Here is a 25,489-nt window from a genome sequence, read left to right on the forward strand (position 1 = left end):
TTAGGGCAGAATATGTATATGAAATAGTGAAAAACTATAAAATGTAGAGATAAATGATTAAGGGTCTGCTGTGCTGAGCTAAGGAGTCTGAATTCTCTCATGAAAGATATTAAGAGGATTTTAGCCTGGGGGGAAATACTATAATTTTCATTTTAGAAAATCAACTGCACGACAACATGGAATATAAACTGCAAGGGGGCAAGCCTACAGGAAAGAGGCAAAAACAAAGACAGGATAGTTGTATAGATAGATGTTTGGCTTGCAGGAAAGGAAAACAAAAGAAAACAAAAAGAAGACACTAGTGGGGTAACAAAGCAAGATGGCTACTTAGATGGATAAAAGTAAACCCTGTACTAAGGCAGTGGGATAGAAGAGAATAAAATAAAGAGATAAAAAAAAGTACCAAGCAATATAAGACTAAATGAATAAGAGACTAGAAAGAGAAATCAAACTTCTAGCTTGCTAACTATGGCAGAAAAGGCTCTTCTGAGAAAGAGCAGGTAAGTTCCATTTGGACATCTTGAACTTCCACCAGCTAAGGGACAAAATGGAGAAATTTTTCAAGGGTGGGCTAAGCATATAGATACAGGGAACATGAGTTTGCAGAGGAAGCTTAAAAGAAAAAACAAAGTAAGAGGACCAAAGAGTCAAGGAAGAGGGTTCTAAGATATCAGACAATTTTGTTAAGCATTATTATTTCGCACGTGGCTAGAAGCTGGAAGGAAAGCCCAAAATAATGTAGGAGCAACTCCAAATAATTCCAAACCCTGAAACTACAGAAAATCATCCTGAGATCTGTAAAAGCTACCTTAAAATAATAAAGGGCTGACTATTAGCTGAGAAATTCTAAAACAACAAAACAGTAATCAAGGGATCTAGGCATGTTTTAGAATAAACACAACCTCACTATAATGATATTGAAGTTTAAACGTAATCAAACGAACAACATATCGTTTGTACGAACAGAACAAATATGTGGGCAGAAGGGGAATGGTCTACACAAAATGAGACTCAATGCAGAAGAATTTTCTGATGTTTACCAAACACTGCCGAAGGGAGAGCAAGATACAAACTGTCAGTTTGGTCTCGAATCTGGATCTGATCATCAAAGAATGCAATTAACTACAGGACAGCAAAAGATCCCTAGGCTACATCATGGCTTGGATGGAATATCTCATGTTCTCCTACCTTGTTTGGCTCTAATTCCACAATCCGTAATACCAACGACTTCCTAGGTATCCCGTTACCTGAAAAAACTGCCCCAGTCAAGAGAGCACTAGAATGGAAAGCCTCAGTTTGGGTGTGGAAAGGGGGGCGAAAAGATGAAAAAGAAAAAAGAAAAGAAAGTAAAAGGCCTCAACAAATACTTGGCCTTGTGGTTTATATTTCGGTTTTATTTTTAAGTCTCATTAGTAGGAGTCAGCCTTGGCTCTGGGCTTATTAAGAAAACTGGGTTTCCAGCCCTTTATATAAAACTGAGCATTATGACCCTAGAAATGATGTGCCAACTAGACTCAAAAAGAGGGGGGGGGCTTAGGGGGAACCCTAGAACATGGTAATTAAACTGTGAGGCCCTGTCAGAGCCAATAACCCTATTACATCTTTACCAGATTCTAAAATCATCACAATACACATGAATTTATAGCCACTCTTTCCTTAAACCTACACACACACTCTCTCATTATTCTTATCCAAGAGAGGAAAGTCTTATGCAGGTACTTTAAGGTTCATGGTAAAATTAATTAATTAATTAATTAATTGAAAAAAATTAAAACCAATCTCAAGAGAATCTTCCCAAAAGAAAAAACTTTCATTCTGCAATACATCTTTTTGTCATACTTTACAGAATATGGAGGAAACATGGACTGCTTGCACAGCTATTTTGATACACTAGAAAAATATTCAAAATGAAAATAAACTGGATGTACAATGAAACAAAGACAAACATGCTATTATTATTATCCTCTCTTCCTTCATGTGTCCTCAGCCTGCTGCTCTACCAATGCCATAGCTGGGAAGAAGGATGTCAAAATTTTCGATGTATCTCTAACATGGGAAGATGTTTCCCACAAGGCCTATTCTTGGAAAGGTTATGAAACTGATCACATATTCAACTAAAGGAGAAAAAAACTACAATGAAATTGATTGATCACATGTCCAACTATGGTAGTTCCCGGTTATCCACAAAGGCTACTTCCAAGACCCGCAGTGGATGTCTGAAACTGTGGATAACACAGAACCCTATATATACTATGCTTTTTCCTATACATACACACCTATAATAAAGTTTACCTTATAAATTATTAGCAAGGTAAGAGATTAACAACAATAAATAATAAAATAGAATAATTGTAACAATATACTATGATAAAAGTTATGTGAATGTGGTCTCTTTCTCAAAGTATCTTATTGTACTGTACTCACCCTTCCTGTGGAGATGTGAGATGATAAAATCCCTACATGACAAGATAAAGTGAGATGAGTAACTGTAACATTGTGATATAGTGTTAGGCTACTATTGACCTTCTGATGATACATCAGGAGGATCCTCTGCTTCAGGATGAGTAACCATGGGTAACTGAATGGCAGATAAGGAAGGACTACTGTACTCAACCAAAACAGCACCAGCAGAACTTTACCAATTTATCTATCAAACAGAAGACCAGATAAGTAAATCATACCTCAAACCAGATAGGTAGGTAATCATGAATGAGCTTCTCCGAAAACATACCATCTCTAATCAAACACCTACATTATTTTTTTTTAAGATTTTATTTATTTATTTGAGTGAGAGAATGAGAGAGCACAAGCAGAGGAGGGGGCAGAGGGAGAAAGAGAAGGAGACTCCCCCCTGAGCAGACAGCCCCACATGGGGCTCGATCCCAGGACCCTAGGATCATGATCTGAGCCACCCAGGTACTGTAAACACCTATGTTGTTTACATTACCTCCCCAAATCACTATTAACAACATGCTCTTCAAAGATAGGAAATCAGGGGCACCTAGGTGGCTTAGTCCGTTAAGTCTCTGCCTTCAGCTCAGATCACGATCCCAGGACTCAGGATCGAGCCCCATGTAGGACTCCCTTTTCCCTCTCCCTTTGCCTTTCTTCCCCCAGTGCTCTCTCTTGCTCAAATAAATAAATAAAAATCTTTAGGAAAAAAAAAAAAGATAGGAAATCAGCAAATAATTAGTGAAATGACATACCACGTCTAAGGGAGCATAGTCAATATCCTCCAGAAGGATCCAGTGTCCCTTTGTAGCTGCCTGGGTGAGAGTACCAGGTTGCCACACAAACTCTCCTGGGACATCTGTGCAGCGATACATTCCCAGCAGCATCTGCAGGAAGAGGACAAAGTATTACTGAACCCACACATCTGAGATGCCAATGCCACATCTTTTGACTAATTCTTTTATTAAACTTCTATACGGATATAAGCAGGCACTTAATGTTTTTGCACCTTGGTCCCATCAGTTACAAGGAAGACCAGTAACTATTTCCATCTTCCCTTAGCAAAAAGAGTACTTTAATTCAAACATTTGTAAGCATGTGAACCTACCAAAATTTGCTGTATCTTAATTACCTTACTGTCAGTCTGATCTCCAAGCTGGACTTTAAGAAGTTGAGGGGGCTTCTGTCTACCAGTCATTGCACCTAAGTATTCAACTAAGGAAGTTTTGCCACATCCTATTGGTCCTTCCAACAACACAGCATTCTGAGAAGCCACTGCCATAGCCAGTGTCTGAAGATTTCTGCAGACTGAATCAACCAGCACATAAGACCTAAAGGCCAGCTCCTGTTCACGAGAAGAATTCCTAGTACTAGCCTAAGGAGACAAGTGAAAAATAAAAGGCATGTCAACAGTCTTTCCTCCAAGGGGCACAAGTTAATTTCTACAATGCTTCCACTGACCTTTATATAAACCTCTAAATAAATTAGTAGCACCAGAACTATAATATTAATAGGTATGTTACACAAAATAAAGATCTTTTTCCTTTTGGCAGAATTTGCTAGCAAATTTAAGGAAAGTTTCCCAAAGTTTGAGAAGCCAAAAAAGTTGACACACAAAGGATGGAGGCAAACCTCATCTCATGACTGAATTTTTATTAGTTTTTCTTCCTTTCACCACATTCTAGGATTTCGTATCTAAGATCAAGAATGCACATGATATATTTATATCAGGGAAATATGGACACTCAAATGATATTCTATTACAAAATTGTTATTTTTTCAGGTATAATAAAGAATAATGGATTTTTTAAAGTTATTTTCTTTTATACATATATACTGAAATATTTAGGCATGAAATGATGTGATATATGGGAGTTGCTTCAAATAACGTTTTAGAGAGAGTGTGGAGAACTATAAATGATCATGAATTTATAATTACTGAAACTAAGTGATGGGTACACGGAGATTCGTCACACCACTGTTTCTATTTTAAAACATATTTCACATTTTCCATAACAAAAAGTGAAAAATAATAATGTTCCCAATATGTTTAACGGGTAGAGTTTCAGCTCTACCCATTTTTCAAGATGAAAAGTTCTGGAGTTTGTTTACAAAACAATGTGAATATAGTTAACACCACTGAAGAGTACATTTTAAAACTGTTTAAGAATGGTTGGGGCGTCTGGCTGGCTTAGTCAGTAGAGTATGTGGTTCTTAATCTCAGGGTTGTGAGTTTGAGCCTCACATCAGGAGTACAGTTTATGTAAATTAAAAAAAAGAAAGCAAGAAAGAAAGAAAGTTGAAGACAGTAAATGTTGTATTTTACTGCATTAAAAAAAAATTTCAGGGCGCCCGGGTGGCTCAGTCAGTTAAGCATCTGCCTCCAGCTCAGGTCACAATCCCAGAGTCCTGGGATCAAGTCCTGCATCAGAGTTCCTACTCAGTAGGGAATCTGCTTCTGCCTCTCCTTCTCCCTTTCCCCCAGCTCATGCTCTCTCTCTCAAATAAATGAATAAAATTTTTTAAAAAATTGTCTTTCAAGGGGCACCTGGGTGGCTCAGTGGGTTAAAGCCTCTGCCTTCAGCTCGGGTCATGATCTCAGGGTCCTGGGATCGGGCCACATCAGGCTCTCTGCTCAGCAGGGAGCCTGCTTCCCTCTCACTCTCTGCCTGCCTGTCTACTTGTGATCTCTGTCTGTCAAATAAATAAATAAAATCTTAAAAAAAAAAATTGTCTTTCAAATAACAATGTACCTAATATAACAGAGAAAAAGATCTTTTAGAAAAGTGGGATTTTAAGAACTTCTAAGGAATAATAACTTCTCAAACATGGCCAGTCCCCCTATAGATAAATGAGATTCAGGACTGGAAGTTTTTTGTTTTGCCTTTTTTTTTTTTTTTTAGATTTTATTTATTTGAGAGCGAGAACACAAGCAGGGGAAGAGACAGAGGGATAAGCAGACTCCCCGCTGGGCATGGGGTGATACATAGGGCTGGATCCTGGGACCCTGAGATCCTGACCTGAGCCAAAGTCAAATGCTTAACCACTTAACTGACTGAGCCATCCAGATGCCCCAGGGCTGGGAGCTTGAACTCTGTAGGGCTGTTACTCTCAACAATTTAGCAGGCCAAAGCATCATTCTGTACTTCTGCCCCAGTGCCTCATTACTGCTACTCAACATCAGGGCCACCCCAACTGGAATCCTTCCCTGTGTTAAAATTCTAACGCTCAGAACCTAATCTATGTTAAGAGAGTAGTTGGGGTTGGGAGATTCTTAGTGACCAAAGGGAAAGACAAGGGCCTCTGGAACTGCTGGTGTCCTACTACTGGTTACATAGATATTTTCAGTTTATGAATGATCACTGAGCTACACATTTAAGATGTGCATTTTTAACACATATTATGCTTTATTATTTTTTTATTTTTTCCTTTATTTTTTTGAAGGTATTATTTATTCATTTAACAGACAGAGATCACAGTTCGCAGAGAGAGAGGGGAAAGCAAGCTCCCCGCTGGGCAGAGAACCCGACACGGGGATCAATCCCAGGACCCTGGGATCATGACCCGAGCCTAAGGCAGAGGCCTTAACCCACTGAGCCATCCAGGTGCCCCCACATATTATGCTTTTTAAAATTTTTATTATTTTTTAAGGTTATTTATTTGAAGTGATCGCTGCACCTAACATGGGGCTCAAACTCATGACCCCAAGATCAAGAGCCACATGCTCTTCCAACTGAGCCAGCCAGGCACCCCTTATTATGATTTTTTTTTAATTGTACTGCCTAGTGGACAAACTAATGGTTCAAGAAATGACTTAGGACATCATCCAAAAAGAAAACTGGGTGAATCCAACCATCACATAAAGTGACAACTGACTGAAGACAGCTGGGGAAAAACAGACTGGCTCCCAACAGTTTCAGATTAGAGAGCTAGATTATAATCTATAAACCTTTCAAAACTGTGGGTCTGGAGTCACATTCTTGGAAAAAGCTCATTTCATACGGCAGGGGGAAGTTCACTATTGTTACTAGCCTCCCACACAATGAGAAAAAGAATGTTATGACAGAAAGAAGTTGCTGGGAGTTTTACTTGGGCCTAGTCCTGTCTCTGTCAAAGCGGAGCCCAAAGGTCTCCAGACTAGTCATTCTACCTTTGTTTCACATAAATATGGTATCACATCCATGTGCTACACAATGTCACAGAGAGAATATATGGAAGAGCTCTGCTGAAATTAAAAGCCTCACACGGGGATCATTAGAGTTTCTAATTTAACACCAAACAGAAACAAAGGAAATATCAGAGAAGAGGGCCCTGGGTAAATTTTCCTTAATCTCTTCTGAATACCTCTGTAAATGGAACAGCAATCTGGCAAACTCAGTTTGACTCACACCAATAACACAGAGCCCAGACAAGGAGGAAAGCACACTTGGTGTTTAAGAAGGGGAAGGGGACACACACCCTACTGATGCCAACATACCTGCTCTCCAGGGACTGGTGGCTGCCCAGGCAGCACCACACCACAGACAGCAGTCACCCTGGAAGAGAGGTCAGCTGAAATAAGATGTCCCTGTAAGTACTGCAGCTCCTTCTCCTTACGCCAAAGAGAGGTTTCTGGATTAGCCAAAACCAAGGCCTTCTCCAAGTCCTGCAGCTGGGCCTCTTCTAGTAACCTGTGGAAAATGAGGATTTCATCAATTACTTTAATGCACAGCAAAGCCACATCAAGATCTCTGGGAATCCTCCTTCTTACCTCAACCTGAAATGGATCAGTTCCTCACTATTAAAAATCTTCTTAAGGAATGATAACTTGTGCTCTTCATTCATACAGGTGACCAAAGCAAGACAATTGGCTGTGTACCTGGAGAAAATCAAAGTATAAAAACTCAGGACAAGCAGCTGAGTCTCAAGAATAAAGAAAATTTCTTAGCTAACCAAACACTAAAAAAGGAAATCTTAAAGGGTGCCTGGTTGGCTCAGTTGGTAGAGCATGCAACTCTTGATCCCAGAGTGGGGAGTTCGAGCTCCATGCTGGATGTAAAGATTACTTAACTAAATAAATAAACAAACTCTTAAAAAAGAAAAGGAAATCTTACAGAATTACTATAATACATTTGAGAGTAGAAAATGCAAATCAGGCATAATGAATTCACTTGACAAAACTTGAAAAAGATGGACCTCCACTAATATCATCTCATTTTCCACTCAAGGACACATGACTAAGGAAACAAGAATGCAAAAGGCACCAGCACAAAATAACCCATTTTACATAGCTTTCTTTCCCTCTTCATGCACAGAACTCTACACTCCCTCTGTGATCCCCACACTTGAAACCCAAGAAAAGTCCAACAGCTACATACCAGCGGACCAAGGTGTCATGGCTTCTAAGCAGAGGGACACACACACTCCAGTCCCAGAGCTCCCGGAACACAAACTGCTCTTGCTGCAGAAACCTGTAGGCTGCTTCCATTAGGTCCCGAAGCTTCATCCGCCTGCGCCCATAGCGGACTGGATTAGCATCCGAACTCTCTAGGAAGAGTCTTTGAAAGACTGGAGAAGTGTCCTTAAAATACCGCAAGGCAAACCTTCAGAAAGAGAGAGATTATTTTTATTTGTTGGTGAGGATATCAAAGTATACACATCTCCACTTTGAGACAGGACAGCAGAATATAACAGGAATTTCCAAGGGTCTGAAAGCAAAGAGACAAATACTGAAGCTACCTAGTCCTAAGGTGGTATCCTGTTTAAGCTCAGGAACCAGGACCATGGCATGAGAGATCTAAGAGAATACGGAAACCAGGAATTTCTCATCCCAAGTGTTTTCTACTGAAAATATACTCATCTTCAACAAACATTTACTGATCTCTCACTAGCAGCCAGACACTGTGTTAAGTACCAGAGGTACAAAACTGGACTCCCCCAGTAGCAAGGAAGATAGTCACCTACAGAAACAAAAAGAGGCACATGAAAAAAGATTCATCTAAAACTAGGGGAGTCCAGAAGAGACACTTTGGTTGTATCTGAAGGGATAACAGATTTTCATGAAACACAAAAGTAAGGAAAGTAGGATCACAAAGAAGGACAAATAGCTTCAGACAGGGGGCCCGCTGGGTGGCTCAGTCAGTAAACTCTCCAACTCTTGGTTCAGGCTCAGATCATCATCTCAAGGATGTGAGACTGAGCTCTGCATCAGGCCTCAAGCTCAGCACAGAGTCTGCTTAGGATTCTTTCCCTCTCCCTCCCTTCCTACCCCTCCCCATATTCTCTCTCTCTCAGTCTCTCTCTCTAATAAATAAAAAAAATTTTGGAAGGAAGGAAGGAAAGAAGGATGGATGCATCACACAGTTCATTACATATTCTGGATATTAATCCCCTATTAAACACATAACACATAATTTGCAAATATTTTCTCCCTATCTGTAGGTTGCCTCTACATCCTTGTTTCCTTTGCTGTGCATCAGTTTTTAGTTTGATGTTCCATTTGTCTATTTTTGCTTTTGTTGTTTGTGCTTTTGGTATCATCCAAAAAAATCACTGCCAAATCTAGCATTATGAAGCAATCTCTTCCATCAGCCTGTTCCTGAGTTGCGTCCCTTTATAACAACTTGGTATACTAGTGGTCAGTAACAGAATCCCCAGGAACCCATTGGGAATTCAAAAGAGCAGTCGCAGGGGTCATTTGAATCTGTTTTCCAGAGCAACTTGTAGCACCAAGGAGAAATACCCAAGATTACTGGCTCAATAAATCCCCAAATATAAAAACTTCAATTGGGGAATAATGAGAATTCAAGAGATGGGTGGGAAACCTTGGACTTCTACAAGCAAGCCAGGCAAACAGGAATACAGGCTTGGTAAATTAACACTTGTGATATTCTGAATGAGACTAGACAAATGAAACTTAGAAGATTCAGCTCCTGCTCAGAAGAGACCTGGCAGAACAAGAAAGAGAAAGAGATTTGGGAGGAAATACACCAAAACTACTAATAACAGCTATCCCTAAAATGTAGGATTTCAGGGTGAAGAAGCCTTCTGCTTTTTATAGTTCTGTATTATAACTTAAATATATCACTTTTCTTTTAAGATTTTATTTATTTATTTGACAGGCAGAGATCACAAGTAAGCAGAGAGGCAGGCAGAGACAGAAAGAGAGGGAAGCAGGCTCCCTGCTGAGCAGAGAGCCCAATGTGGGGCTCGATACCAGAACCCTAAGATCATGACCTGAGCCAAAGGCAGAGGCTTTAACCCACTGAGCCACCCAGGCCCCCCATAACTTTTCTCTTAATTAAGAGAAAAAACAGGACATATTTTTCTTCACAAGGATGCTGTCAGAATAAGTATTCTTTGGTGGAGAGAAGCTGACATTCAACTAGCTCAGGGGCAGCTTTTATTGGCAGCACATGTGGGATAGGTGGGCAGTAACAAGCAAGCAGGCAGGTAAGCAGTAACCAAATGGTCAACCTGTTCCACTGGGTCTTTGAGAAAGATAGGGGGAAATGAGCAGAGTGCACCGTCAATGACCTTACATTTGTGTGCAAATGGGGGAAGAAAATTGTGGTCCACTCGAGGTATACAAAAGGGAGACTGGTCAATATACTCTGCCAAACTTACTTGACTACATTACCCTTTTCTCTAGAGACCCATCATTTTCAGGAAGTGCTCTAAAATTCTGATCTAAGCAATGATGGATGGACCAATAAAGCCTTCTTAGCCAGAGAATAACATTATTTTTTTTTTTACCCTAGAGAATATTCAAAAACTGAGGAAAGGATCTCTTTCCTGGAGTAAGAAAGAGTCAGAAGGTCCAAAATGCAACAAGGGGGGCACCTGGGTGGCTCAGTGGGTTAAGCCTCTGCCTTCAGATCAGGTCATGATTTCAGGGTCCTGGGATGGAGCCCTGCATCAGGCTCTCTGCTCAGCAGGAAGCCTGCTTTCCCCCCTCCCCCCGCCTGCCTCTCTGCCTACTTGAGATCTCTTGTCTGTCAAATAAATAAATAAAATCTTAAAAAAAAAAAAGCGCGACAAGGAATACCATCCAGTTAAACATCTAATCTTGGAAGAGCCACTCACTTGGGCAACTCATCATAGTTTTCCTAGCATCTAGAAATAAGACCTGTGGTCCAGTTCTGGCTCTGACATTTAGGACAATTTAGTTAACCTCTCTAAAGATTTTAAAAATAAGATTTTACAGTGACATTACTGAAGATGTTACAATATAAAGATTAAAGGTCACCTGACTGGCTCAGCTAGAAGAACATAAGACTCTTGATCTCGGGGTTGTGAGTTCAAGCCCCACACTGAGTGCAGAAAGAAAAAAAATAAAATAAATAAACTTAAGGAAAAAAAAAAAAAAGAGGAAGTGGTCTACCACTAAATCCAAAAAAAAGATTAAAAACATATACCTAAACACTACAAAATCCTGTATAAATATATATTATTACTAAAACAACATCATTGTTTTAAAAATCCACATTCCTAATCACCACCACAGATCCACAAATTTCATGCCGAAGGATGTTCAATATGACATTCTATGTCAAAAATTCAAAAATAACCTGGGGCACCTGGATAGAGTATACAACTCTTGACCTCACAGTTTTGAGTACAAACCCACACTGGGTGTTGAGATTCCTTAAAAAAAAATTGAATTGAGTGGGGGAAAAAAAGGAACCCGGAAACCTAATACGTTAGAATAGGGAACGCATCAGCAGCTGGGATTGCTTTCCCAGAGTCCTAACAAAGAATTTGCCAGAGTAAAACATCTGTTCGAGGATTCTAGATGCAAAAACAGTATGAACAAACAGCAACAAAATGGTAATTATGTGAGGTGAAAGATGTGTTCACTAATCTTATTATGGTAAATATTTTACAATATATACATGTATCAAATCACTATGTAATATACGTTCAACTTATACAATGTTATATGTCAACAAAAATATACCTCAATTGTTATCTAAATAAAATTGGGAGAGGCACCCAGTAATGAGCAAACAGCATAAGGAAAAAAGAAGAAAAAGAAAAAGAATGTTTAAGACCACTGAGGTACCTCATGGAAGCCTCAAACATGCTGAGCTCGGAAAGAGGTATGGACCTGTAAATGAATGGCAGGGATTAGGACCCTAGGGAGCTTGCCAAAGTACCTTCTGTACAGTCTCTTCTTCCCCCCAACCCTAGATTTTCATTGCCATCCTATTTCTCTTCTCTTTATTCTTCTTCTCCTTGCTCTTCCTCCAAAATCTGCCCCAGTACAAACTTTCTCTGATTTCCGAGAGGAAAACACTCATTCTTCTTTAGTGATTTTATTCCTCCCCTTAAGTATTTGGCTCACACACCTCTATTAGTGTATTATATTCAATTGTTTGTAAAATACAATAACCCATTATATTTTTACCCCCATGATGTGGCCCAGGGCTTAAAACAAGGGTCTCCTATGTTTACCTATTTACCTACTGGATGAATGACTATATCTTATCTAAATATATTTGATATATTCCTAATACATTAAGTGTATTTCCTCCACAAAGGAAATTTAGGGCACATGCTGAATTAATCAACTATAATTCCTAAAACTAAAAATCAAAATCTCATTCTACATCACGGCCTATAGTTCATTTTAAAACACGCATTGATTCATTCACACACAGCTCTTTTTTCTGCTTGTATTTTAAGTTACTCTATCATGGGCACTTCCATAAACTGCATTATATAATTTTTGGAACAACATGGGAGCGTAAGTAAAATATACGGCCTTGGCAAAATGAAAAGAAGAAAAAATAGGGGTGTGTTCATATGCATTTAATAAGAACATAAAATCTGAAGCAGATGGGAAATCAAACTAATCCATCATTTTAATGATTCTCAAACACAATCCAGAAGCATTCTATTACAAAGGCTTAGGAGAAATGGGGGGTCAAGTTACCCACATGTCAATCTCATCTGGTAAGCACAGGATAGTTGGGATACCTTATGAAAAGGTACCACAGACAAGTACATCTAAATGATTAAAGCACTAAGTGAGGCCACAATTTCAACCCTCAATCAACCCACAGCACATGTTCCTAATTACCAAGTATGACATTGATGTTTGCTGTGTATTTTCCAGTTCCATTAACCTGGGCTCATTTTTTCCTCCCCTTTTAGAAAAGCTCATACAAATTCTGGTTTTCTCCAAAGCCTTCATTTCTTATTCCCTTTATTCAAGAACCAGATTAGAGATCATACTTCCAAGAAAGCCAAAGTGTACTTATTATGTTGATAAAAACAATTAAGGGATGCCTGGGTGGCCCAGACAGTTAAGCTGCTGCCTTCAGCTCAGGTCATGATCCCAGGGTCCTGGGATCGAGTCCCACATCAGCCTCCTTGCTCAGCAGGGAGCCTGCTTCTTCCTCTGCCTCTGCCTGCCACTCTGCCCGCTTGTGCTCTCTCTCTCTGACAAATAAATAAATTTTTAAAAATTAAAAAAAAAAAAAAGACATGGATATAACAGATACTCTTAGAGGCACCTGGGTGGCTCACAGTCATGAGAGAGAGCTCCCCCATCAGGCTGCCCATTCAGTGGGAAGTCTCCTTCACATTTTTTCCCTCTCCTTCTTCCTCCCCCTTTACCCCTGCCCACTTGCCCAGGCTTGACTGCATGTACACTCTCTCTCTCAAATAAAATCTTTAAAAAAAAAAAAAGAAATACTCTTATTAGTGCACAGATATTATTCAACTTTAGAATGAAAGTTCTTTCTTCTTGGGGCGCCTGGGTGGCTCAGTGGGTTAAAGCCTCTGCCTTCAGCTCAGGTCATGATCCCGGGGTCCTGGGATCGAGCCCCACATCGGTCTCTCTGCTCGGCGGGGAGCCCGCTTCCTCCAAACTCTCTCTCTGCCTACTTGTGATTTCTGTCTGTCAAATAAATAAATAAAAATCTTTAAAAAAAAAAAAAAAGAAAAAAAAAGAAAGTTCTTTCTTCTCAACTAAAAAAACTCTAACACTCATTTGGCTGCCCCTTTGACGATTCCACACAAACGATATTTTACTATTAAGTTAAAGACAAAGGCAGATGAGGTGGCATGTCCCTGTAGCCCCCAACTGTTTGGGAGGATGAGGCAGGAGGACTTCTGGACTGTAAATCTGATATGCAGATCTGGTATGCTTGGTAAGTTTACCATCAATATGGTGACTTCCCAGAAGTGGACAACCACCAGGCTGCCTAAGGAGGGGTGAACCAGCCCAGGAAACATATTAGAATCCAATTCTCAGGGTGCCTGGGCAGCTCGGTCGATTGGGAGTCTGCCTTCAGCTCAGGTCATGATCCTAGGGTATTGGGACTGAGCCCCATGTTGGGCTCTCTGCTCAGCAGGGAGCCTGTTTCTCCCTCTCCCTCTGCGGCTTGTGCTCTCTTGCTTGCTCACTCTCTCAAATGAATAAATAAAATTTAAAAAAAAATAATTCAGTTCTAAGACAACTTCTTACAATACTGCTTTGGATAGATTATTATAGAAAGTTAAAAAGGACGCCAGGGCTCTTCCAACCCACCCGAGGCTGCTCTAGCAAGCAAAAATTATAACCTTCTGAAGTGGATGCTCTAAGAACTTCAGCTAAAATTCATTTAAACTGCTTTCTAGGGGCGCCTGGGTGGCTCAGTGGGTTGGGGCCTCTGCCTTCAGCTCAGGTCATGATCCCAGGCTCCTGGGATCAAGTCCCGCTTCGGGCTCTCTGCTCAGCGGAGAGCCTGCTTCTCCCCCTTTCTCTGCCTACCTCTCTGCCTACTTGTGATTTCTGTCTGTCAAATGAATGAATAAAATCTTTAAGGAAAATAAATAAATAAATAAATAAATAAACTGCCTTCTATGGGGACTCCACCTGGGTGGCTCAGTCAGTTAAGCGGCTGCCTTCAGCTCAGGTCATGATCCCAGGGTCCTGGGATTGAGTCCCACATCAGGCTTCTTGCTCTGCGGGGAGCCTCCTTCTCCCTCTGCTTGCTGCTCCCCCTGCTTGTGCGAATGCTCTCTCTCTCTCTTTCTCTCTCTGACAAATAAATAAATAAAATCTTTTAAAATAAATATGATTAAATCGCCTTATATGGATGTCTCGCCAGATGAGACAATTCTTGACGGCAGGGAACATGTCTTGGCCATTTTTCCAGGCCTGTCCTGATGGCCAAGACTAAAAAGAACATAGTAAATGGATAAAGGGATTCTGTTGTGATTATTTTTATAGAACAGTACCACTTATCTTTCTTCTTCTATTTCCTTTCTTCCCTTCTCCTCAACTCAGACTCCTCTTTTATTTCCCAGGAGAGCGCTGGTTCTACTACCTCCCGGAGAAATGTGAAGAAAATACTGTTACTCACGGAAGGACATCAGGATGGTTACAGATGAGTTTGCTCATCGACACGCAGAGCCGTTCGTGTAGATCGTGGTTGACTTGGCCTCCGGCTTTAATGGCCTCAGCATTCCTTTCCAGCAAATCCAAAAGAAGAGGGCGCAGCTGGCGACCAACAAGCACAGTACAGTCCTTATCCAGAAGTAACTGGGCTAAGGTATTCAGGATACACTGGCGATCCTGAGGTGTCCACACCTGAGAGAAAACAATGTATCTTATGTAAATGCTCCTCATTGGCACTATGCAGAATAGCAAAAAGTCCTAGCTTGGAATCAAAACATCCATTTCCAGACTTCATAGGTGAGTTTATCTTATAAAACACAATGGAGGTTTCTGCAGTAGAAGATTACAGTGAGTCTAAAGTAAAAGGCTGTTACAAAGAAGTTTCAGTCCACTGGGGTTTATAGCAAAAGTACTGATACCTGAATTCCATGTAAAATGCTACACAGCTTCCCTGAAAAATAATCTGTTTCATGGTCTCAATACTTCCCAGAGAATTCAGTATTTCCTCCAGCTCCTTTGCTCTTGAAGGAAAACAAATTGCATGGGGAAAACAAAACAAAACAAAAACCTCGCTGTTAGTAGGCAAAACTGCCAGCTCTCTTGAGGGAAGGACAGAGGTAAGAAATCAATTCCAGAAAATGAATGAGGATATCCCTGTGAAGGCTTCAGCCTCTAATAAACAAACAAAATAGAAATCAAAAGAGACACAGCTACACTTTGATATGCAAGATGAAATAGACCACAGAATTCTAGTGCTTGAGCTCAGAATGTTCATAAGAATAACAAGGAAAACTGAAGTGTATAAAAAGTCTCATGATGCTAGTGTACACGCAGATCTACACAACACTTGCCGTGGACAATGAGACTGCAGATTTAAACTGCTTAAGCTAGCCAATGCTGACCCAGCAAATCCAATGCTATGAATTTATTCTAAGGAGTTTCACACTAAACAGTTATCCGTAAGAGTGCAGCTTGAACACAACCTAAATACCATATGCAAAAATTTAACAATTTTTTCCAAAATTATCACTCATGAAAGGTCACCTTACACCTGAGCTCTTACGAAATCTTCCAAAATACAGGGCATTAACTCATAAAACAACTAATTCTGAATAAAGCACTGATGAGGGAAAGATATTACACTGGAACAATTTCTATCAGTATTAGTCCTACAAGAAAATTAAGCAGATTTGGTCATGATTCACAGGGGCATGACATGACATTTTCAACTGCTGAATGTCCCTATAATCACGCCCACGAAGGATATCATCATGTAAAAAGTATACAGTAGGGGTGCCTGGATGACTCAGTCAGTTAAGCATCTGACTCTTGATTTCAGCTCAGGTCATGGTTTCATGGTTGTGAGAGCCAGCCCTGCATCTGGCTTCACGCCGGGCACTGGCACCTGCTTGAGATTCTCTCCCCCTAACCCTCTGCCCCGTCCCACCCCTTCACCTCTCAAAAATAAAGTAAGTAAATAAAAATAAAAAATAAAAAGTAGGGATGCCTGGGTTGCTCAGTCGGTTAAGCATCTGCCTTCAGCTCAGGTCATGATCCCAAAGTCCTGGGATCAAGCCCCACGTTGGGCTCTCTGCTCAGCGGGGAGTCTGCTTCTCCCTCTCCCTCTGGTCTTCTACCAGCTTATGCTCACTCTCATTCTCTCTTTCTCTCAAATAAATAAATAAATATTTTTTAAAATAATAATAATAAATAAAAAGTAGTTATACTGTGAAGAAAAAGAAACACATCATCTATAAAATGAAACCACTGCAACTATCCTGGACATGTTATACAAAAGGATACTTGCACATTAGGGAAAAAGCTCCAGAGAGAATATCATTTTGAACTTTCTCTTCAAAAGGTAATCTGCGGGTGCCTGGGTTGCTCAGTAGGTTGAGCACCCAACTCCTGATTTCGGTTCCGGTCATAATCTCAGGGTCCCAGGATCTAGTCCTGTGTCAGGCTCCACACTCAGCATGCAGACTGTTTGAGGTTCTCCCTCTCCTCCCTATGCCCCTCCCCCTGCTCATTTTATCTCAGATAAATAAATCAATAAATAAATCAAATCTCTTTTTAAAAAATGGTAACCTGGAAAACTGTGTTAGAAGAAATAGATACTGGGGCACCTGGGTGGCTCAGTGGGTTAAAGCCTCTGCCTTTGGCTCAGGTCATGATCCCAGGGTCCTGGGATCAAGCCCTGCATCGGGCTCTCTGCTCAGCGGGGAGCCTGCTTCCCTTCCTTTCTCTCTCTCTCTCTCTCTGCCTGGTTCTCTGCCTACTTGTGATCTCTGTCTGTCAAATAAATAAACAAAATCTTAAAAAAAAAGAAAAAGAAAGAAAGAAATGGATATTTAGCCTTTTTTTTTTTTTTTAAGGTAAACTCTATGCCCAACATGGGCTCAAACCCCTAACCCAAGATCAAGAGTTGCAGCTCTACCAACTGAGCCAGCCTGGTGCCCTCAGATATTTAGATTTTTTTTTAAACAAACAAACATAAATAAATAAATCTTTACTGACATATACAAATCCATCCATTTATAGTTTGATGAGTTTTGTTATATGTACATACCTGTGTAACCACCACCCAAATGAAGTATCAAACCCAAAGTTCCCTTCTGTTCCCTGGCAGTCAATCCCCTCACCAACAGGCAACTAATAATATGATTTTATGACCACAAATTAAACGAGACTAGAACTTTATATAAATGTAATCAGTATGTGCTCTTTTCTGTCCAATTTCTTTTGCTCAATATAACGCTTTTGATAATCATCCATGTAATTAAATGCTTCAATAATTTATTCCATTTTACTACTGGAAGTTTTTCACTATGAATAAATCACAACTTTATTATCCATTTGCATGCTGATCGTTATCTTCACTGCTTTGCTGTTCCCAGCTATCATCAAAAAAGCTACCATGGGGGCACATACCTCCATGGGTCAGTCGGTTAAGCATCCGACTCTTGATTTTGGCTCAAGTCATGACTTCATGGTTGTGAGATCAAGTCATGCATTGGATCCCTGCTGGACATGAAGTCTGCTTACCTTTCTTTCTCTTCCTCTGTCCCTCCCCCTCCTCTCTTTTAATCCCGCTCTTCAAAAAAAAAAAAAAAACAAAACACCTACTATGAACATTTGGGTACAAAAAATTCATGGACATATATTCATTGCTTTCTTTTTTTTGCACCAGTTGTAATATACTCATTACTCTTAACCTTTTACATTACCAAAGAGTGAGATTACTGGGTCATGTAACTCTATGCTTAATTTGAAAATAAATTTTAATTTAACTTAAAAAATTTTTAAAGATTTTATTTATTTGAAAGAGAGTGCACATGTGTACACATGCATGAGCTGGGGGAGAGGCAGAGGGGAAGAGCAGAGGTAAAGGGACAAACAGACTCACTGCTGAGCACAGAGCCAGATGCTGGGCTCGATCCCCAGGCCCTGACATCATGATCTGGGCTGAAGACAGACACTTAATTGACTGAGCCACCCAGGAAGCCTTAACTTAAAATTTTTTTAAAGAAATTTTTCGGTATTTAATTTTTTTTATTAACATATATTATTAGCCCCAGGGGTACAGGTCTGTGAATCACCAGGTTATTTTTAATTTTTTAAAGTAAATTCTACACCCAACACGGGCATGAACTCACAATCCTGAGATCAAAAGTTGCATACTGGGGCTCCTGGGTGGCTTAGTTAGTTAAGTGTCTGCCTTGGTCATGATCCCAGAGTCCTGGGGTTGAGCCCACATGGGGCTCCCTGCTCAGTGAGAAGTCTGCTTCTCCCTTTCCCTCTGCCCCTCCCCACAGCTTATATTCTCTCTCTCAAAATCTTTAAAAAAAAAAAAAAAATACTTTCTGATTCTCCCAGTGATTTTCCTTTAACCATTTTTTTTTATTTCGTTTTTCAATTTCTAACATTTAGGGATTTTGCCAATACCTTTCAGATTTTTTTTTTTTTCCTAATTTAATTCCATTGGGGTCACTATTTGGGCATGACTTTAATTCTCCTAAATTTATTGAGACTTGTTTAATGGCTCAGAATATGCTCTACCTTGGTGAATGTTTCAGATCTGCAGAACATGTATTCTACTGTTACTGGGCACAGCATTCTTATAAATGTCAAATGGGTCAGGTTTGTTGATAGTGGGTATTCCACATGCTTAATGTTTTCTGTCTTTGTTCTATCAGTTACTCAGGATAGAGTGTCAAAGTCTCCAATTATAATTGTGAATTTGCCTATTTTTCCTCTTCTGTCACTTATTGTTTCAGGGATTTTGATCTTCTGTTATTAAGTGTAGGTATATTTAAGGTTTCATTCTTAATCTTGCACTACTGCTACTTGGAGCTGGACAATTCCTTGTGAGGCTATCCCATACATCATAATGTATATAGCAACATCCCTGGCCTCTAAACACTATATGTAAGAAGCAACCCCACCACCACCAGTTGTGACAACTGGGGCAAAATTACCCCAGTTGAAAACCACTAGGTTGTATTAAAAAATACTTGAAACAGGGACAACTGGGTGGCTCAGTCCGTTAAGCCTCTGCCTTCAGCTCAGATCATGATCCCAGGGTCCTGGGATTGAGCTCCACATCAGGCTCCCTACTCAATGAGGATCCTGCTTCTCCCTCTTCCTCTGCCTGTTGTTTCCCTGCTTGTTCTCACTCTCTATTCCTCTCTCTGTCTCTGTCAAATAAATTTTTAAAAAATCTTTAAAAAAAAGTACCTGAAATAAGAACTGGAAATAAGGTTGACAGGGGGGAAAAAAAGCTTCTTTTAATAAACTTTTATCTTTGGGGCACCCAGCTGGCTCAGTCAGAAGAGCATGAAACTCTTGATCATGAGTTCAAGCCCCCTGTTGGGTGTAGATATTAAATAAATAAAGCTTTTTTTTTTTAAGATATTATTTATTTATTGACCTGTGTCAGAGAGAGAGAGAGAGCACAAGTAGCAGAGAGGCAGGCAGAGAGGGAGGGGGAAGCAGGCTCCCTGCTGAGCAGAGAGCCTGATGTGGGGCATGATCCCAGGACCCTGGGATCATGACCAGAGCCGAAGACAGATGCTTAACTGACTGAGCCACCCAGGCGCAACCACCCCCCCTTTTTTTTTAAAGAAACTTCTAAGTTTAAAAACTTCAAAAAATAAAAAAGAGCTCATATACCATACACCATTTTAGAAAGCTTGGATTTTTATTCTAGAGACAATGGGGAGCTATTATACAGAATGGTTAATAGATTCAGATGACTTATTAATGATAATTATATTAAATGAGCAGAATAGAGAACCTAGAGAGAAAAATAAGTTAATGGTTGCCCGGGAGGATTTGGGAGAGCACAGCGATACAGTGTGGGGGGATGAGAGTTAAAAGGTATGGGGGCTTCTTTTTGAAATAATGAAAAAGTCAGGGTGCCTCACTGGCCCGGTCGAAAGTGCATGCAACTCTTAGATCTCAGGGTCATGAGTTTGAGCCCCACATCGGGTGTAGAGATTACTTATATAAATTTTTTAAAAATTAGAAAAAAAATGAAAATATCTAAATACCACAGTTTAAAATAAACTGTGATAACAGTTGCACATTTCTGTGAACATAGCAAAAACCACTGAACTGTACACTTAAATGGATGAAGTATAAGGTATGTGAATTATATCTCAATAAAGCAGTTTCAAAAAATTATTATTATTATTATAGCTCACATGTATTGACTATTTACTTTGTGCCAAGCACTTTGGTAAGCTCCTCACATGCATTATCTAGCTCTTACAACAATCTTATTTATAGCAATAATCATTAACCACTTTTATAAACAGTGCTTACTATAGTCTAGGAGTCTAATTCTCACAGCAACCCATAAAGTGGTAATATCCCCATTTTACAGATAAGGATATTGAAAAATTTTAAAAAGGGGGGTTGGGACGTTTGGGTGGCTCAGTCGGTTAAGCGACTGCCTTCGGCTCAGGTCATGATCCCAGGATCCTGGGATGGAGTCCCACATCGGACCCTTGCTCAGCCAGGAGCCTACTTCTCTCTCTGCCTCTGCCTGCCACTCTGCCTGCTTGTGTGCTCTCTCTCTCTCTCTGGCAAATAAATAAATAAAATCTTTTAAAAAGGGGGGGCGGGGTCTACGGTCACAAAGCTAGCCGCAGAACTAGCAATCCATGTCACAGTCCAGCTCCGAAATCCTTGCAACTGTTTAGCAGCTGCCGCATGTAATATATCAAGAAACTGAGACTCAGGAGAGTTAAGTAACTTGTTCAAGGCCCCAAAAGGAATTAAAGAATAGATTAATCTTCAGCCATCCTTCAAGTCCAGTATCTTAAGCACTCTGCTCTTCCTGAACACAGACAGTGATGAAGGAGGTAAGGATGTGCAAAACTGTGATTTATAAAGCATTTTTAAAAGATTTATTTATTCGAGAGAAAGAGAGCTTCATGCACATGGGGGGAGGGGTAGAGGGAAAGAATCCTCCAGCAGACTCTCTGGTGAGCACAGAGCTGGGATCAGGTCTTGATCTCACGACCCATGAGATCTTGACCTGAGAAAAAACCAAGAGTGAGACACTTAACGGACTGAGTCACCCAGATGGCTCATAATTTATAATAGTACATTTTACTAAAAACCCTTGGAATTTCCTATGAGGAGAGTGGTAAAGGTGTATTTTGTTATGCTGTTATGCTAAGGAGGTGAATTTTATGGGTTTGGGTTTTTTTTGGTTTTTTTTTGTTTTTTAAAATAAGTTTTAGGGGCACCTGGGTGGCTCAGTGGGTTAAAGTCTCTGCCTTCAGCTCAGGTCATGATCTTAGGGTCCTGGGATCGAGCCCCACATCGGGCTCTCTGCTCAGCGGGGAGCCTGCTTCCTCCTCTCTCTGCTTGCCTCTCTGCCTACTTGTGATCTCTGTCTGTCAAATAAATAAAATCTTAAAAAAAATAAAATAAAATAAGTTTTAGGCCCAACATGGTGCTTGAACGCACTACCCCAAGATAAGAGCAGTATGCTCTACCAACTGAGCCAGTCAGGTGCCCCATGGAGGTAAATTTTGGAAAGACCCAAGTATGGGGACTGGTTGTCAAGAAAACCAACCAAATTATTACAGTTTTGAAACTTTCAGTCCTACCTCCACCTCCACCTTACGGGCCAGGGGTTGGACGGTGGGTTCCAACACCAATGGCTAAAGATTTCACCAATCATACCTACGTAATAAGTTTCCATATAAACCCCAAAAGACTTGGTCAGGAGAGCTTCCAAGTCAGAGAAGATTCAGATATGTGGAGATAAAGTGTCACCTCTGGAGAGGGCATGGAAGCTCTGCACTCCCTCTCACATAGCCTGTCCTATGCATCTCTTTCATCTGGCAGTTGCTGATTTATATCCTTTTATAATAATCCATTGATCTAGTAAGTACAATGTTTCTCTGAGTTCTGTGAGCCACTCTAGCAATTTAATCAAACCCAAGGAGGGGGCTGTAGGAACTTGCAATCCACAGCCAGTTGGTCAGAAGTGCAGGTGACAACCTGGACTTTTGATTGGCATCTGAATTGGGGAGGGTGGGGCACAGTTTTATGGGACTGAACCCCTAACATGTGGGATCTGATGTTATCTCCAGGTAGACAGTGTCAGAATTGAGTTAAATTGTTAAGACACCTAGCTTGTGTCTGAGAATTGCTTGGAGATATTGGAAAATACACACACTAGAATAGAGTCAGAATTATAGGATGGTGGTGGTAGGAGGGATGAAAAGGAAGGAATAGATTCAATACTAAGTAAATAAAACATGGAAGATGGCCATATGTGAAGGAAAAAGAGTGAAAAGAGTGAGGACACTCCCCACTCTAAAGTGACTGGATAGAGAGAAGGTGGTATCACCAGCTGAGATAAAGAGCATTAAAAAGGTGGGGGGCAGCTGGGTGGCTCAGTTGGTTAAGCACCTGCCTTCAGCACGGGTCATGATCCCAGGGTCCTGGGATCGAACCCCGAATCCGGCTCCCGGCTCAGTGGGAAGCCTGCTTCTCCCTCCCCCACTCCTGTAGCTTGTGTTCCCTCTCTTGGTGCAGCTCTGTCATATAAATAAAATCTTTTAAAAAAATTTTTTTTAAAAACCCCACAATCCTAAAAAATTCTTACTTCAGATCTTAACTGCAAAGAGAATCATGTTTCAAAAGTCTCTGCTTTCCAATAAAAATTGTTTTGTTTCCAAAAATAGAGGAAATACAGAATGGCAACACAATCAACTCTTCTTAGTGAAAGTCTTGAAATGATTACTGAAAATGGTTCAAGGAACAAACCTGAAAAACATTTCAGGTAGGACAGAATTTGACAGACCATGTGAAGCAAAGAAAAGGGAGAGACAAAGGTGTCCTAATCTCCTAATTCAACTGATCTTTCGATTAGCTTCCAGGTCCAATACTATTTGTATACAATCTCAGAATCCACACAAGTGGTTCTCACATGTGTGTCAGATTTTCTAAAACTTTACCAAATAAAGACCACAAACCATTTCCCCACACTACTCCCAATATATAAACACCAATTTTACATCCAATTACACTGGTGTGGAAACATAAATCTCCTGTTGCTGGTCCATGATCCCCAGATTCAGAACCTGTGCTCTAAATTCTAAAGCCCACTTACAGAAAAATACCTCCAGCAACAATACATAACTCAGGAGCCTGTCACCAGAAGCTCAGCTCATACAAACTGATTATCTCTTTCCTTAGTTCTACCCATCAAAACTGAGTTCTTTATACAGCTCACCATTTGTTTAGTGATTCCCTTCACTGGGTCTCAGAAGCCAGAAACCCCAGGGTATCTCCCTCCCCTTTACACTTCCAATTTGTTGTCACCAAACAGAAGTGCCTCTCATGTTAGTTCTCTACTGCTCCTGATCCAAAATACACTCGCTGCTTCCTAAGGAATGGAATATATATGTACACTATGCATTTATGACTGAGTAAATAAATCACAGATGCTGGAGTTAGAAGGAAAAAAAAAACACATTTTCTACTATCAAGAAACTCAAAGATATTGAGGGGTGGAGAAGCATAAAATAGGAAATTAACATGCAACGTGAAAAAAAAAATGCATCGATAGAGGACCTCAACTCAGACAGCAGGGAGTCAAGAGAAGGCTCTTAAAAGGCCAAAAACCTATTTCCTAGAAGATTCTAATTCACCTAATAATGCCTATGGTTAATGTCACACAGTTAGCACTAGCTGTCTTGCTTTGGCCCTTGGTGGTTTTCTGTGTTTATGAACTGTCTCCAAAAATAGATGCTAAATTCCCTGGAGGCAAAGACCGTAACGAATTTCTGTCTCCTCAGAGAACCACGCCGTGCCTCACGCAAAGCAGGAACGCCACCAATACGTGTCAGCGGGCCAAAACTACGGGATGGGGCAGGAAAGAAAAACAGTCACTCTAACAGGGGTGGCTTAGACTTGGCACACTAGAGGAATATACACGGCAAAAGGGCAAAGACAGAATCTCAATTAAAGAAAAACATCTCTTTCGGAAAGCCACCGCTCCCACAGAGTTGCAGGGTCGTCGGCCGGTGGAAAGAACGGAAGGGTCTCTCAGATAAACACAAAAGCTTTCTTCCGATTTCTTCAAACACGCGCGGACGTCTCCTCCCCTGGCCACCAGCCCTGGGAAGGGGACCGGGGTGACAGAACGCCGCTACTCTCTTCCCTTAAAGTAGCGCGTCTAGCTCAGGGCCGCAGGGCACTTGCGAGGGGGGCGGCCGGGATCTGCCCGGCGATTTCCCTCTCCCTCCTTCTTTTACCTGTTTGGCCAAGAACCTGCCCAGTTCGCTGCGAGTCTTCTCGTTCTTGGCAGCGAGTAAGCGAAGCGGCGCGGCCGCCACATCCAGGAAAAGGTGCTCCATGGCGGCAGGCCCTCTGTCCCCGACGGCCACCAGCGCTCCCTACTTAGCGCTCGGAGTCCCCGAGCCGCTGAGGTCCCGCACCAGAGGCGCCAGGAACTACGCCCCCAGGGAAAGCACCCCAGCTGCCCCGCAAGACACCGGGATAACTGCAGCACACGTGGGGGAGCACGCGGCGCTCTGCGTCATCAGCCTGCGACCGCGACAGCAGGGCGACCCCAGCCCTGCCCCCTCGGCAGCGGAAACAGCGGGAGTCAATACCGCGCCAGTTCCGGGAGGGCAATAGAAGCGGACCGCTGTTGTGATCCGGATCTCTTGCATACCGTGAGAGTAGGTTCGGAGGCAAAGTGTGGCGAACAGCGAGACAGGAGATTCCGCTAGGCCGGAGAAGCGAGGGAGTTCTCAGTCCACCATGCCTCCCTCCTATGGAAGTATGACAAGCACGCCTCTTGCAGTATTCATAATATGAATGTTGGAAGTAAGTGCTCAGTTAGGGAATGCTTAATTAAAGTGTGGTGTATACGTTATAGAATATTCAGAAGCCGTTAAAAACAGTGGAATAGAGCTTCACATTTACGTGAAGTTCAGGAACAAGCCAAAATAATGACTAAGTCAGGTTAATGGTTGCCTTACAGAGTATTGACAGCCAGGGGACCTGAGGGAACATCCTATGGTGATGGAAATTTTTCATTGTCTACTTCTCGGTGGTGTTACTCTGGTAGATAAATTTTTAAAAAGCAGAAAAACAACTGTACGCAAGATTTGTGCACCTTGTGTAAGTTAC

The 25,489-nt window shown here is 41.1% G+C and overlaps 1 protein-coding gene across 4 annotated transcripts in view; it reads right to left on the reverse strand.

Annotated features, from left to right (window-relative positions):
* MDN1 (midasin AAA ATPase 1) overlaps positions 1 to 24,879 on the reverse strand; it is a 168,242-nt gene extending 143,363 nt beyond the window's left edge. For all 4 annotated transcript variants that reach the window (XM_032858123.1, XM_032858121.1, XM_032858122.1 and 1 more), the window contains exons 1-7: positions 24,607 to 24,879; positions 14,787 to 15,013; positions 7,809 to 8,033; positions 7,202 to 7,309; positions 6,929 to 7,121; positions 3,584 to 3,826; positions 3,207 to 3,338 (exon numbers count right to left, since the gene is read on the reverse strand). In XM_032858123.1, coding sequence (XP_032714014.1) covers positions 3,207 to 3,338; positions 3,584 to 3,826; positions 6,929 to 7,121; positions 7,202 to 7,309; positions 7,809 to 8,033; positions 14,787 to 15,013; positions 24,607 to 24,708 — 1,230 coding nt within the window. In that variant the 5' untranslated portion in view covers positions 24,709 to 24,879. The remainder of the gene's footprint in view (positions 1 to 3,206; positions 3,339 to 3,583; positions 3,827 to 6,928; positions 7,122 to 7,201; positions 7,310 to 7,808; positions 8,034 to 14,786; positions 15,014 to 24,606) is intronic.
* Positions 24,880 to 25,489: the final 610 nt, after the last annotated feature.

The sequence above is a fragment of the Lontra canadensis genome, unplaced genomic scaffold (genome assembly GCF_010015895.1).
Source record: "Lontra canadensis isolate GAN:19392208 unplaced genomic scaffold, GSC_riverotter_1.0 scaffold14, whole genome shotgun sequence".
NCBI lineage: Eukaryota > Metazoa > Chordata > Mammalia > Carnivora > Mustelidae > Lontra > Lontra canadensis.